This window comes from Urocitellus parryii, chromosome 7 (assembly GCF_045843805.1).
Source record: "Urocitellus parryii isolate mUroPar1 chromosome 7, mUroPar1.hap1, whole genome shotgun sequence".
NCBI lineage: Eukaryota > Metazoa > Chordata > Mammalia > Rodentia > Sciuridae > Urocitellus > Urocitellus parryii.
Genome location: NC_135537.1, coordinates 35,206,664 through 35,223,035, shown reverse-complemented (window position 1 = coordinate 35,223,035; position 16,372 = coordinate 35,206,664). Strand labels below are relative to the sequence as shown.

At 38.1% G+C, this 16,372-nt stretch overlaps 1 protein-coding gene across 2 annotated transcripts in view; it reads left to right on the top strand.

Moving 5' to 3' along the window:
- Grhl2 (grainyhead like transcription factor 2) overlaps positions 1-16,372 on the top strand; it is a 104,143-nt gene that overhangs the window by 50,261 nt on the left and 37,510 nt on the right. For both annotated transcript variants that reach the window (XM_026384170.2, XM_026384161.2), the window contains exon 8: positions 13,734-13,892. In XM_026384170.2, coding sequence (XP_026239955.1) covers positions 13,734-13,892 — 159 coding nt within the window. The remainder of the gene's footprint in view (positions 1-13,733; positions 13,893-16,372) is intronic.

Sequence of the window (16,372 nt, the reverse complement as noted above, 5' to 3'; positions counted from 1 at the left end):
CATGGTTGGAAGGAGATGCTGCAGCATCCTTTGAATGCCTACCAAAGTCGTAAATGTTGACCTCTGAAGGTGTTTAAAGAAACCCCAGAAGTAAGATGGATCTGCATGTGAAGACCCAGCCACAAGCTGGAGGAGATCCGAGTTTTATTGTTGTCATTGTTTTTCTTTGCACAAGGTTTTGTAAACCAATTTGAAGCAGGCAGTGTCAGAAGAGATGCTACACATGTGCTTTGAGCAATAGCAGCATCATTTGAGAAAACTGTGCCTTTTTCCAAGGTGACCATGCTGAAGGATAGCTTTTCCTTGGATATTCACATTTTGGTGCCTTTATTTAAAAAAAAAAAAAAGTCCAATATCTGATACTCTTGCTACATACATTTAATCAAGACCTAGAGATAAGGATCATAGAGTTTTCCAGGACACACTCTGCTTGTTTCTTCTGTGGCTGACTTACAAGTTATTTCTGTCTCCTCTAGCAGACAGAGGAAAGGAGGGGACGTGAGATGCTAATCATTCAGGTTAATTTAATTATTCGAACAGTATCTGCCCAGGGAAGGTGTTAAAAGTATTAGTCACATTGAGGTTTGGGGATTACTCCCAGACTTCCAGGGTGTCACCTGCAGCCTGATTCTGGCAGAACTGCTGTTGCAGGGTTCTTCCACCCAGAACCAGTTTTGCTGGTTGTGCCACTGTGTCTTTCTGCAGGATGACACAAGCAGCCAACTTACTCTCCCACAGGCCCCACTTCTCCCTTGGGGTCTATGCCGTCTGCAAGTCTAGGTAAGGTGAAAAGTGTCACTGCTATCTAGGTGGATGTGGCTCTGAGTGTCCACATTTAACAGCTTGGAAACTGGCAGGAGATGGGTGCAGGGCGATGCAATGGAAAGAGTATCTGAATTGGGGTTCAGGCGCCCAGAGTCTAGTCCTGACACTGGAGTAGCTGGCATTTGACCACTTCAGTTTGCTCGGCTCTAATGTGGCGGGAAGCAGGAGGAGGGCCCTTCCATGTGATTCTAATGGCAGGACTTGTGTACTACCTTCTGTCATGTGACTCCCATTTACAAGGATGTTTTAATTTTACTTTCTCCCCTTAGTCAAACACAAGTACCTGAAAACTAGTTTTGATGGTCACTAATCCCCACAATGAGGGATTCCCATGCAAGACTCCCCTGAGTTATTGGTGAGCAGTGACTCAGAGTGCCAGGAGTGAGCACTGCCTTTCTCCAGCAGTGATGTCATCTCCAGAGCAGGAGTGCTGCCAACCCACACCCCGGGCTTCCCTGACTCCCGGGTTTCTAAGCAGAGTCTTGAAACCAGGCCTCTATTTTCATCCAATGCTGTTTTCTCTGGTCACAGTGATTTCGAGATTACCCAACCCAGTGTGCTGTCACAACCTCTCTTGTGGGACACAGGAGAAAGACATGAGCATTAAGGTGCTACTTAGTGCCTTGTACTGACATTTGAGAGCTGAGTTTCCTTTTTGTGTCTTTTCACTAGTACACTATGCTAATTTCCCCCATCTCTATGCTTTGGCCTTCCCATCATTTATAAATTCCTTAGGATGAAGGAAGCTCCTTTCTACTACTCTTTTTCTTTTAATTGTTCTGCATCCAACCATTTTGGAATGGTCTTAATTCAGTGAAAATCTTTCTCCTCCCTCTCTACCATAATCAAGAAGGCAAACCCACTACCAAGCCCTTTGGCTATACCTGTGCCTTTATGAGAAACCTGTCATATGATTTGATAAAAAGAAATTGTTTCTGTGGGTCATTCTTTTCTGCTCTCTAGCATCCTATATGACCTCCTATGTGACGAGGTCCACCATGCTCTCCTTTCCCCCTTCCTATTGAGCTGCTGGGAGATTGGCTTGTCCTGCCCTCTCCTTAGTTAGATCATTGAAGAACATTCTTTCTGTATTTGGAAGCTAGGAAAGGAATTTTCAGACAAGAAGTTATTGTCATTCTATAGAGGTCCAAAGACATAAATAAGGCATATATTTTCATCTCTATTAACAAATTTTTGTGGCAAGATTGGGGTTGGGCAGACTGAGACTTGGTTGGGGTTGGATGAGGATCAGAGAGGTTAAGAGATGTCATATGTAATAGTCCTTTCATCTCAGATTCTGACTCCTTTCTATAAGGACCTTTGATATTCCAGACACTACAAGATTAGGCAGAAGTAAAGGTAGATCTCTTTAAATCCAGAGCCCATGTTATAACCATCCCAACAGAAGGGAATCTGCTTTTTTTTTTTTTTTTTTTTTTTGTCTTTAGACCAAAGCATGCTATGATTTTCCTCCTCCAACAAATCTTTAGGTTACAAATTCTTTGTGTCCAAAAAGAAAGAAAATAAATGGTCAGTCTCACTTCCATGAACAAAGCAGTTCAATCAGGTCATCCTGCTTTTGCTACCTGCACTGTGCTCACACTTTGCTACCCCAGGCCCAGAAAAGATAGTTTGCTAGTTCAACTATTTGAACTAGGGCTATTCCTATTTGTGTCTTTTGTTGCCCTGGTACTTTCCCTGTTCATATCATACATGTCATGACCAGAATGGACATGGGAGTGAGGACTATTTGAGAAGCCTTGTCCTCTTCAGGTGAGTGAATGTGTATGTGTGTGTGTTCATTGACCTCGAACTATGGAACTCCCTTGCATAATTATTTCCTCACTCTGCATTAACTCAAGATCAGTTCTAGTATTGTGACTCTGAAATATACCAGTGATTCTTCTTCCTATCTTTGCACATTTATTCACCATTTCCTCCATACATTTTTTCTGTTATGAATAGCAGAGAATGTTTCTTATTTTTCTTATTCATTTTTTGCAAAACCTGGCAAGAAGCATAGCATTTTAAAAATCTCAAGCAAGAAAGAGTATTTTTGTCAGAGAGGATAAGTTGCAGAAGACACCCACTGACTATCAGCTCTATATGTTTTGTGATTTAAGAAATTCAATAAACAAATACTCACACTAACCCAACTAGTGAATTGGAAGTGAATATCACAGGTAAGCCAGTACTTATTTTGTAGATAGATTCCTCTAACTTTGGGTCCTTTGGGATGCTTTAAATGAATTGGATTTACAAAAGAAATTTATGTGTAGTTTTTGAAGCTTTAGGAAAATGCAAGGTGGGAGTTGGGGTAGGCATGTTGACGTTTCCTCTGGGCCCCATTTCCCTTAATAGTTTCTTTAATTATTACCTAGTGTCTGATTTTGCTTTAATATTAAAATGATGGAATTTAAGAACTGAGACTGAGGAATGGAAACATGAATGCTAAGATGAGTTGGCTGACTGAGAAGGAAAATACAAGTGAAGACTGAAGGTAGAAAATTCTCCCATCCTAATGGGAAAGACAGTAGAATGAATCAGACATAACTTTCCTATGTTCATATATAACTACACAACCAGTATAACTCTATATCATGTACAACCATAAGAATGGGAAGTTATACTCCATGTATATATGATATGTCAAAATACATTCTACTGACATGTATAACTAAAAAGAACAAATAAAAAAATTTAAAAAAAGTTCTCCTATCCTTAAGGAAGACAGTGAAATTGATTTAATACCCCTGCATGACTCTGCAGCTGCCCTGGACTTAAGCATGCATTTGGTGTGGCCTAATTCATGGTGACTACACAGTGACAGTAGCTGCCTTACTTCTTATTGTGAGACATAACTGGAGCTGTTGTACAGGGTGACTTACTCTTTCCATGGGAAGTCCAGGTGTCTTTCTTTTTTCACTGTATGAGTTGACCCTTTCTCTTCCCAGTGCCATCTTCTCAAAGTGCAGCTGGTGGTCAGCAAGGTAGCCTTAGTTTTCGCTCCATGAGCTGCTGTTGGCAGGAAAAAATAGTTTCCCTCGACTTATTATCCCCATTTTACTAGCTTAGAGACAGGATGATAGAAATAGCAGGACTATGATCATAGCCTATGAAAAGGTGGTAAATTGAAGAAAATATGTGCATTCTAATCTTCTTGTACATTGCAAATAATTCAATCTCAGAGAAAAATAAGATCATGCTAATTAAAAGGCTGGCTTGAAATTCACTATCATGGTGAATCTATTATGTTGTTCCAAATTTGCTATTTATCTTCCTTACTACTTTTTTTCTGGGTCTTTTTTCAGCATTTTTTTTTTTTTTTGGTCTAAAACATTTAATTAATTTTTATTGTGTCCCCACTAAATGCCAATCAGAATACTTTTGAATATTTGTGATATTTTGATGAATCATGCCTCCAAAAGGATGCTCTGAAATGGACAATATTCTTTCTCTGTTGAACTTTGTTTCAGGACACCAGGGGAGAAAAGAAGTTGTGTGAATATGGATATTTAGCCTACAGGGATTGCCCAAAGGAGACCATACTCCTGAGGGACACATTGCTTCATAACCTTGCTTAACCCCCTCAAAACATGATGCCTTTGCCTGGAAAGTTCTATTTCTGCTTACAAGACAGTCCAGGATGAAATAGGGTTCATAGATACTAACAATAAAAAAATTATTGCCTAAATTGGCCTGATTTTTAATATTATGGAAGGTTAAAGAATATTATAGGTCATATTCTGTGGTTTTCAAAAGTAAAGATAGGGTTGGGGGAAGCTCCTGGGAGGAGTCCTGAAATATTGAGTTACACACTGCAGAGCAGGGCAAATGGCAGTTTTCTGTGTTTGCTGGGGCGTGGTGTGGGTGAAGGAAACTTTAAAAGGGAAAGGTAAACATTTGCTGGAGTCTTTGGTATTGAACTTAAACAAAGCCAGGCCTTTGTTCCAGTTTTATATGGTAATGGATGGCAGGAAAAACTATAAAGCTGGAGTTAATTCATTTATAAAAGGAATAATCTTTGGAAGGCATCTCACTGAAGATATCAATGATTTGATCTTTTGTTAGAATGTGGAGTATCCATGGTTTCTGGCCTGAATTATACTCAGGGCTCTGTAACTAACAGGTATGAACTGCTGTATTGTGCAGAAAAGTAGACTATAGACTTGGGTTTCATAAAAATATGGTGTGTGCTTGTGTGCACAATGACTAATATTTGTTCGGTAATTACTATACACCAGGCATTCTGCCAGGCACTTTATATACGTTATGCAGTATTCATGCTTTTAAGTAGGTAGGATTTTTCATTTAACTAATGAGGAATTTAAAGTTCAGACAGCTTAGCTACTTTACCTAACATAGTGCAGCTTATGTATAATAGAGGTGGAATTCCAACCCTGGGCTCTCCGGTTCTGAAGCATGTGCTCTTCCCACCATGCTTTTTTGATGTTGGGAAAAATCTAGCAGTGTTATCTCTTCCATTAACTAACTCTGACAAGGTACAGACATTCCTTGGAAGCAGCATGCCCACTTGTCCATGAGGCACTAACCCAGGAGAGGGGAAATTTGTGGACAAGTAGGCCTGGTAGAGCCCCTGCTCTCAAGCCATGTTAGGGCTAGACCCAGAACTGAGACATGGATGTAAGTAACTGTAATGTGTGGTAGAAAGGGACAATGACTGATGGAGGGAAAATACTAGAAGAGTTCTAGAGACATAAGTTCAATTTATCTTAAATTTTTTGGTCTACTTTTTATTTGAAAAATATATGATAAATGTATCAACACCCTACATCTAGATCAACTCATTGTTAGTATTTTGCCAGATTTGCTTTCCCCTGCCCCCTCCAATTTCATCACTTCTATACTTCAGCACATCGAGAGGTTCCCTTTCTGTGGAATTAGGAAAGACATGAGGAAGGCTGCATCATGAAAGCTGTGTCTTAGGGGTCAGGTAGAATTGAATCATTGGAAGTTGGAAGAAGGAACATGCCTGGTAGGAGAATGGGGTGGCCAAAGATGCAGAGGCTAGAAACAATGAAGAGCAGGGGATTGTGGAGCTCAGGAGAGAAGTTAGACTTGCTTGTTCAGAGGGGTTGATAGAAGTCAGGACAAATGAGAAAGGATGAGACTGGTGGAGAGAATTGGAGGATGGGCAAAAGAGGGTCACAATCTGGGCTTCAGATATCCTGCATTTAGAGGAATAGAAGAAAAAGAACCAGAGAAGGAAAGATGGTGAGTAAAGAGAGTAGAGGGAAAGAAGAAAAGAGGAGGAAGATGAGACCGGTGAGGAAGTCAAATGCTCAACAAGCAGCATCAGCAGCAACTTAGTAAGTTGTTAGAAATGTGAAAACTAGGGTCTCCCACCCAGGCCTGCTGAGTTGGAAACTTTGGGGGCTTGCCTATAACATAGATGTTGGGGGCCGTGGCTGCAGCTGTCTGCTGTACTTGGCCTCAGTGATAGACACTTAGGCTCAGCAGTATGTTGTTTGATTGCAGTACAATCCCTATATAGTCCCCTCCTGTTCTGCCTTCCAGGCTCTTTTTTATCCTCCCAAATAAAAACCCTGCTTACCCATTGTCTGCTTTCTTTGCTATTTTCAGAATCAGCATATACTTTCCTCCCTTCTGTATGTCTCCTATCTCAAGACTCCTGCAGGAAATCTTCCCTGGCTACCTTATTGAGTTCTTTCCTACTCATTTAAGTCCTTACACAAGTGTAGTCTGGATCATCTTACTTAATAGCTAATTATATACATTCCACCTCGGTGACTAGAACAGTTGAGTGAACAGTGCTCTTTTCCTTAAGGGCAGGACCTTGCCATAGGGACATTCTTTATTTCACATGGCATCCACATACAGCATCTTCCATAGGATGGATGGACGGATGCTTAGATAGATAATCATAGTCACGCCAACTATATAGTTGATGCTCAACTTACGTTTGTAGGTAACTAGTTACATAGGTAAGTAGGTAGGTAGGTAGATAACAGTTCCAGAGAAATCTGATCAGAGCACTTAACTGTATTATCTTGACAACTTCAGCTACTCATATCAGTCTCAGCTCTCAGGAGGTATTACTTATGAAAACGAGAGCGTAGATAAAGGGGGAATTCACATTTAGAAAAATAATTTATGTTCCCTTAATTCATAAATAAATATTTATTGGTTAACTACTGTGAGCCTGGTGCATTAGAGTCAGCTTCATGGAGCCAGCAGATAATAAATGCCAAAAAAAAATGTACAACATAAATTCAAATAATGCTAAGTGTTATGAAGAAAACAGGAAAGAAAAAATTGATAGAGTGCACCACTGGTCATGGACTGAGGGTGTTGGGAGGAGGAGAGAGGCTATTCGTGTGGGGTGTCACTCTTTCTGAAGAATTGACATTGGACTAAAATGTAAATGAGAAGGAACTGGCAGTGGGGTGATCTGCAGGGACAGCGGAGGAGGCAGAGGAACAGCAGATGTCAGAAGCTCTGTAACAGAACACACTTGGCATGCTCTGGACACAAAAACCTGAGTACTGGCATTATGAAATCATGGTAGAATATTTAAGTACATCAGGTGTGCATCTGTGTGTGCTCAGATTTGCAGGAGAAGACAATGAAATATATTTTCAGAAAAAAAGATAAAATAAAGAAATAGATTAATCATTTCCTAAAAGTGTTGTGTAACTGGAAGTTTCAAGAGATCTAGGAAATTTTAGATTTTCAACTGAATAGCAAGACCCCTGAGAGCAGTCAGTCTGCCCTGTCATTCTGTCTCCACCTTGTCTCCACAAAATGCCAGTGTGCAGCAAAGACACTTAATAACTGTGTGACGAATTCCTGCCTGAAATAAATGAATCAGTGCCCCAGAAGGACATTTCCACATTTTAATAAGTCCATGTTTAGTCATTTAGTCTATTGTCTGCCTCAATCAAGCATTTTCATTCAAGAGTGATCTTATAAAAATGGGGAAAAAATGATGAAATTTAAGAAAATTATCTACAAGGTCTTTCATAATACAAAGAACCAACAAACGAACAGGGTAGTAGAAAAACTGGCAATTGTACACAAATGTGCATATAGTTTGTGGAAGAGGAATGTTAAATAATTTAAAAAATTATGTTAAAATTATTATTTCTTGATGTGTACCTGTAATTTGGAGGTCAATGCATAGCAATCTCTTGGAAAAAGTCTCTTTAGAATTCCAGTCATTAACAAATAAGGATCTTTTTAAGTCTTTAACCATAAAGATTTTTAAAAATGCAATATTTTTTTGAAGAGAGAGAGAGAGAATTTTTAATATTTATTTTTTAGTTTTCGGTGGACACAACATCTTTATTTTCTTTTTATGTGGTGCTGAGGGTCGAACCCAACGACCTGCACATGCCAGGCGAGCGCGCTACCGCTTGAGCCACATCCCCAGTCCCAAAATGCAATTGATTAAAGAGGCAAATAAACACATTACATAAAATCATGGGTGTTGTGATTTTTTTTTAAAATCTCAAATTTCTTTCTAAATCAATCAAAGGTAGAACCACTTATTTTAATGGAAAGCCCTCAGAAAATCTCGGGAGTTAATAATCAAGTTAATGTATGAATTCTAAAGCTCATTGATTTGTATTTATTTTAATAAATCTTTCTACACACAGTGCACAGCTGAGATTTATTGAGTCCTCATCTTTCTGAGTAGGAACTACAAAATGAGAATAGGCATTCATATGTAACAAATGATTTTATTAAAAAATGTCCAGTGTCGTGAGACTGCCACTTTTTAGGAAAGGTCTTGGTACAATTCAGAAATAATCTATCTGAATCAATCTTTGAGCCCATGACAAAAATAAAATTGTATCTATTATCCACTTGAATACACCCGATTTAATTCATTTTTCTATTCAATGTGCTATTAGAATTATAGAGTGAGAAGTAACTGAGATTTTGATAATATTATGTGAACTTATCTGTAGCGTTCATAACTTGGGTGACAGATCAATTATTTATGACATTTGTCTGCTCTTTACATAATTGGTATTCCCACTGAAGTCAAAAAGAACTCTGTGTGCTTGACATTTGGGTGAACATTTGGTGGATGAAATCATGCCTTTTCCTTAGGCCTCTCCAATACAAGTGCTTTGTAGATAAAGATTTCAGCTTTGTCCAAGAAATCAGCTCTCACATTTGCCTGCTATGCATGGAACTGGGACATGATTGGGATTGCAAAATAAAACAATTTAATGCTCCTCTGTTCCCAGCAAAGTTTTAGTTAATGTCCTTCCCAACCCTTAGCCCCAGCCCTTCAGTTAAAGTTCAACCATTTGGGTTTTGAGTGCAGCACAGTGACTGATGCCATCAGGCACTGAAACTCCACTTTCTACTGGCGGGAACCAGGCAAGAGGAGAGCAGCGCCAACCCTGTTATAAAATCCCTGCCTGTTAGGATCACACCCAACACAATGTAGCAGAGAGGCAGAGTCTCCTGTTGTTTACTTGTTGGGAAATCAGGATGCCTCCAGTCAAAGGGAGCCCATTAGGCCTTGAACCAAGGACTTTTCTCTATTAAGAGAAACTGCCTCAAGTGTCTCCCTGTGGAGTCTAGTCTGTGGTAGCTCCTGTGACCTTTAAAGACCATCTCTAGTGCATAACTGATTTTTATAGGCCCTCTAAGGAGGATTTAGTCTATGTATATTTCCAATAACCATCTGTGATTTCAGTGAATTTGTCTACTTAAGTGGCCCTTGTAAACAGTCACGATCCATCACTCCGGCTCTCTTAGTTGAGACTTGGAGCTGATAAAACCGCAATGAATATTTCTTGCTGTGTGACAGACTATATATCCACCATGAGTGATGCATCGTTAAATCGGTGAGCCAACCATGAAATCTAATAGCTTAGGAAATATTCTTCAGAACGCTTTCTCCTCTGGCTTCTGTACAACTAGGCAGGCTTTTTAAAAGAACATACACACACACATACACACACACATACACACACACACACACACAAACACACACACACACACACACGTCTGGGTTATTCCTGGAGCTCTAGGAAACATTTTCTGGACTGAGGGCCATGTGGATTACAGTCACCACCAGGAAGCTCTCTATGAACCATGTGGCTAGCATGGAGGATGACTGCTCAGCACAGTGAATATTTGATTTGCTGACATAAAACAGTATTTATGCATTCTGGCCAAGATAACCCCATATTGTCAGTAATAACAATAAAAGAAGTCAAGGGTTCCTGGAAAAGAACTTTTGTGTTTATATATTAAGGATCAGCATTCAATGAAGCTATTGTCATCTTTCCAGTGCTGCCCCATTATCTTTCTCACCATCTCATTTCTTTCTTTTTCTTTTTTTGGCACTGGGGATGGAACTCAGGGGCACTTAACTGCGGAGCCACATCCCCGGTACTTTTTTGTTTCTCCCACTTTTTTTTTTTTTGTATTTTATTTAGAAGCAGGGTCACACTGAGTTGCTCAGGGCCTCACTAAATTGCTAAGGCTGGCTTTGAACTTTCAATCCTCCTGCTTCAGTGTTTCAAGCCACTGGGCTGGGATTACAGGTGTGTACCTGGCTCACCATCTCATTTCTGACTTCTGTGATTGTAGAAACCATACCTAGCACATCTGTGCTGGCAGTCTCGAGACCTTGGAAGGCATTTTAAAATATTTGTTGCATGAATGAATATTAAATAAAAATTCTCTGCCATTAAGGAATCTCCAAGAGCTCTAGGTAGCATTTTCCGTCTTGGTGACCATCGTGGGCAAAATGCTTTTATGCTAGAATTCCAGTAAGAGCATTGAGCCTGGCATCTTCTTTCTTGGAAGTCCTTGTCACTAAGTTCCCCTACATTATATGACACTGGCATCTTTGGTTGCTCTCTTCTTCTTTCCCATTCCTCAGTATTTATGAGGCCCCCACTCGGAGCCCAGCATGTTTGCAGTTTGTATTTCACTAGTATCTTCCAGGCTCAGAACTCTGCTCTACATTCTAGGAACCTCTGGACATATGTCTCCTTAGCGTAATCTTGACCACAGTGTGTTGGTTATTGCTGGATTTCTTATCTCTCTTCCCCTTAGACTGTCAGCTCTATGAGGCAGTGTTGGCTTTCCTCTTTACTTCTGACATCTAATGCTGTTTGACCCATCAGGGGCTTACAGACTGAATGAGCAAATGACTTAAAGAAATGAATGAATAAAATGAGCGTATCCACAGTTAGATCAACTTTAAAAAAACCCTTTTATTGTGTATATTTAAGGTATGCAACATGATGTTATTTATTCATTTATTCATTGGTACCAGGGTTGAACTAAGAATCTCTTAGCCACTGAGATAGTCCTTTGTTGTTGTTGTTTTTTATAGCTTAAAATTTTAAAAAAAATTTTGTTCTTTTTAGATATACATGACAGTAGAATGTATTTTGACATATTATACATACATGGAGTATAATTTATTCTAATAGGATCCCATTCTTGAAATTGTATGATATGGAGTTTCACTGTTCATATATTTATGATATGTCTGATTCATTCTATTCTCTTTCCTATTCCCATCTTCCTTCCCCTTCCTTCATTTCCATTTGTCTAATCCAATGAATATCTATCGCCCCCCACCCCCACCCCTTATTGTGTGTTAGCATCCATATATCAGAAAGAACATTCAGCCTTTAGTTTTTTGGATTGGCTTATTTCACTTAGCATGGTATTCTCCTGTGCAACATGACGTTGAGGGATACATATAGTTAGTAAAAGTGATTGAAGCAAATTAATGTATCCATCACCTCATACAGTCACCCTTCTTTTGTGTTTTGGGGGCCAGAGAAGCTGAAGTTTACTTATTTAGCCTGAATCCCATATGCAGGACAACTTCATTACTTAGAGTCCTTCTGGATCTCCGTCCTTGTTCATGTAGTCAGGTCATCTTTAGGCATTTGTTTTCAGATGGAGGATAGAAATGTGAGAGCCTGAGGACCAGAGTACGTGGCTATTGTAATTAGTGTGTTATTAAGATCTGTCAGCTGGACTTGTCACTACTGAACTGGTGCCTCGAAGGTGCATGTCTCATTGCCAAGTGACAAGCTAAAAAAAATAAAGGAAAATGATGTTTAGGGAGATACAGCACTAAAAAGTATGTGCCTGGTCACCAAAATTATCAAATGATTATAGGCCAGGACTTGAAATGAATTAAATCAGGCCTCATAGTTACACAAAAATATTAAAAAGAACTGTGAGTCTTCACTTCCTACAGGGCGAATCTTTCTGGTTTCTCTGTGACACAGAAGTCTTTATGTCTAGGGTTTGAAGGTGAATAAAAAGCTCAGGGGATCAAAAAAATACACAAATAAAGATTAAATAATACATCAGATGAGATGGTTTTCAGAATACATAATTGTACAAATTGAAAGCAATGAATGGTTCAAACTTAAAAAAAAATAAAATATAAGTAAGCCAGGCAGGGTGGTGCAAGCCCATAATCTCAGCAGCTCAGGAGGCTGAGGCAAAAGGATCTCAAGTTCAAAGCCAGCCTCAGCAACTTAGCAAGGCCCTAAGTGATATAGTGAGACTCTGTCTCAAAACAGAAAATGAAAAGGGCTGGGGATGCGGCTCAGTGGTTAAGTGCCCTTGGGTTCAATTCCTGGTAAAAAAAAAAAAAAAAAAAAAAAAAAGAAAGAAAGAAAGAAAGAAAGAAAGAAAGAAAGAAAGAAAGAAAGAAAGAAAGAAAGAAAGAAAAAGTAGTATATGTGTCATCAAAATGAAAATAGTACAAAGGAAATAGTCTGGTAAGACTGGTTCTTCTCAGAGACTACCTCTTAATTGTCTATGTAGTTCCCACTTGGTGTGGGTGCTATATTTGTAGCTCAGTTCTGTGATAAATCACCTTATTTATTGACAGCTACCCAGTGTATAAGATAAGGATAAATTTAGTGCACTTGGATCTCTTTCTGTTTCTTTCAACATTTTATAATGAAACTACTTTCAGTTCTTTTGTTAGTCATTGCTGTAATCCTCAGTACTTTACCTGAGTTACTCCATTTTTTGGATTCACACAATCTCTGTTGTATTTCTTGATGCTTCATCCTATTCGATGAGGGTGTCCATGCCATTACACTTTCTACCTCCTAACATGGAGTGTATTAGTATTTACCTTCTGTCCTGTAGGGAGGGATCTTAATGATGATTCAAAGGGAAAATTGAAAGTTGAAGACATAGTAATTTGCATGGGTCTCTTAGCTGGTTAATGCTAGAGCTGGGGCTTAACCTTGGAACCTTTGACTCTTGACCTAGTAGACTTTCTGCAGAACAATTCTGATTCATTCGTCAAATGCTCATTGAATACCTTCTCTTCTGCAGGAACTGCACTAGGTGCCAGATCCTTGGTTTGGTAACTTGTAAACTTTCTCCTTTTTTGCACTCAAAAACAAAATTAAATAATTTTGGATCTGATGCTCAAGATTAGTCAAGTAAGAAAGACAGACACATCAACAGTTAACTAGTTCCACTGCAAGAATGCACAAAGGAAGGTGTTATCTGAATATATTTATTTTTAATCCCACAGATAAGAGATTAGAGAAACTGATCTATGAGAAGTGACAACTCGAATATGTTGAGAAGACAGTGTTCATCCATTTACACATGTTTACGAAAATAAGACTTTGCTGACGTATTTTCAAGAAACTTAATAAATGGTCTCTTTCAATCAAATATGAAAGGAAAAGAGCTTAGAATTTTATAATTATAAATTATATAATGTATGTTACGTTTTATGCATTCAACTGGTTTTTATGTGTCACAATATTCTTCAATTGCCTTATAGGTTTGTTCATTATTTTCCCCTCGAGTTGAAGGCTGATGCCTATTTTTGGAGATCCTTGGTTTGGTAACTTGTAAACTTTCTCCTTTCTTTCTCCCTCCTTCAGATTTTTATCACCGTGAATTGCCTGAGTACAGATTTCTCCTCCCAGAAAGGAGTGAAAGGACTTCCTTTGATGATTCAGATTGATACGTACAGTTATAATAATCGTAGCAATAAACCCATTCACAGAGCTTATTGCCAGATCAAGGTCTTCTGCGACAAAGTGAGTAAAGATGACAGTTTATCATAAAGGTATCTTTGTTATTAGATATTGCCTTTAATGACATTTCCCCCTTGTCACCTTCTCTTGTCTAGTAGTGTCAAAATGATGACTTCATCAATCACCATGGGTGTGGTAATCTTTTAATTCTCAGTTCCCATTAGATGGCTAGGAAGTGACCAGTCTGGTTTTCTTTTTGTGTGTGTGGGATAAAAATTTTATTTCAATTAAGAAAAATCTTTTTTTTTTGAACAATACAGATTACTAACAACTTCTTAATCAGTTGGAAAACAGAAATATTTTAGGAACAGTATCTGCATTACCCAGAATTCTATTGATATTTAAGTAAAAACTTAGCTGAGGATTTTTTAAGAGTCTTTTTTTATTAAAGTCAGAAAATAATTTGAATATAAAGACTAAATTTGATTGAATAGTACTCTATTGAATCTTCAAATATACAACAACACTGAATCAAGTCAAAATTGTTTCATGATTTCAATCATGAAAATCAGTGTTTAGAAAAATTCATATAAGAAATTACCTACAAAATTTGTAAATATCATTAAAATTTAATATACTAACATTCACATTATATTAAATATTTATTAATATTGAGTGTTTATACTCCATTTTAAGTAAATTTCACTTTATAAACATTTTGCCTTTAAAGAATAATTAGGAAGAAATTATTTTCCAAATTACTGTAAATGACAACAATTATAGCAATAAAAAGAAAAATTCAATCATATTTAACAGGCACCTTATTGTATTATGACATTGGCAAAACTAACCAGACATGTGAAAATAATTGACACTATACAGAATTAAAAATTGATGTATGTCTGGTGCCATAGTGTATACCTGTAATCCCAGAGACTCTAGAGACTGAGACAAGAGAATCAGGAGTTCAAATCCAACCTCAGCAAAATCGAGGTGTGTTTTTTATTTTTTTAGTTAATCATTTTACAACTGTTTTAATGATTGATTGACATTGCCCAGTGTCTTGGTCAACTCAGGCTACTGTAACAAAATACCACAGACAGGGTGGCTTCGACAACAGAAATTTATTTCTCACAATTCTGGAGGCTTAGAAAGTCTAAGATTGAGGTGCTGACTAGTTTAGAGGTGAAGGTCCTCTTCCTGCTTATAGGTGTCATCTTCTTTCTGTGCCCTCACATGATGGAGAAAGAAAAACCACTTGTGTGTCTCTTTTTATAAGGACACTAATTGCATCATCAGGACCCCACCCATACCACCTCATTTAAACCGGGGCCCCACCTCCAAACATCATCACATTTGGGTTAGAGCTTCAGCATACGAATGGGGCAGGGACAAACATTTGGCCTATAACCCACTCTGTGCTATGGTCTGATTTGATTAGATAACTGAAATAATAGATCAATAGTTTTTATTGCATGTAGATACTATCTCATAACATAGCAATGTAACTTTATGGGTTAAATGGGCCTTATCTAGGTCTTTTTAGAATGGAAACACCACCTGTAAAGTGAGTTCTTTAGTATACATGCACTCAGTAAATAGAATAGCAAAGTTTAAAATCCCTTGGCTAAGTTACAAGAGATCCTCACAAATCCAAATATGAGTGGGACTAAGCATCAGTAAAGAGATCCACAGCTAAGAGGGAAAGTCATGGGGTAATTTGATGGCCGAAGAGCAGGAAACCCTCCAGTAATCCCAAGGGACACCCCAGTACTACCCTAGACAGCACAGAAGTGGACATTCTGAGCATGGTGTGTGTGACTAGGGTGGGAGAGAACAGAGTCTGTGGACTCCAGTTTTCTGATGAGTGCAAAGGGATTGCATATGGAAATGTTTTGTTCTTTATAAAAAGTGATAAACTGAAGTTTTCTTTTAGAACAAAATCTTGTTCTGGGGAAAATTGCTGAGAGTAGAATCAAATTGAGTTTGGGTGAAAAGAAAAGGGAAAGTTGAAATATTAAGATTCTTTTGTGAACACACTAGAAGAGATTGTGAGCCCGGAGGAAGTATGCTGGCCCATATATTTCACTTAAAATTGGCCAACAGTAAACTGTCAAATCCCCAAAAAAGAGATTAAGATCAGATTTTCCTATGGGCAATGAATGCATGTTGCAAAGACATCACCTTAAACTGGTGAAAGCTACAGTCCATGGTTCCAAATGAGCTAAATGAAGTTAAGAATACAATAAAGTTAGGAAGATCAATATAAATCACAATTGGAAAAACTCATACACATGATGTTGGAGAAAAGATGATTTGAAAAGATATGTGTTATAATTCAGGAAAGAATTTAGAAATAAAAGAATAAAATATTTCGGAAGACAACACAGAAAGCAACAACACAGTGCATAAATACGACAGATGACATCATAAGGAAACGTAAGCCGGAAAGTGGTACAGTTTTTAAAATTGGAAAAAAAGAATTATGACCGAAAATAATAAATATAAAAAAGAAATTTATTTTCTTTACTTTATAAATATAT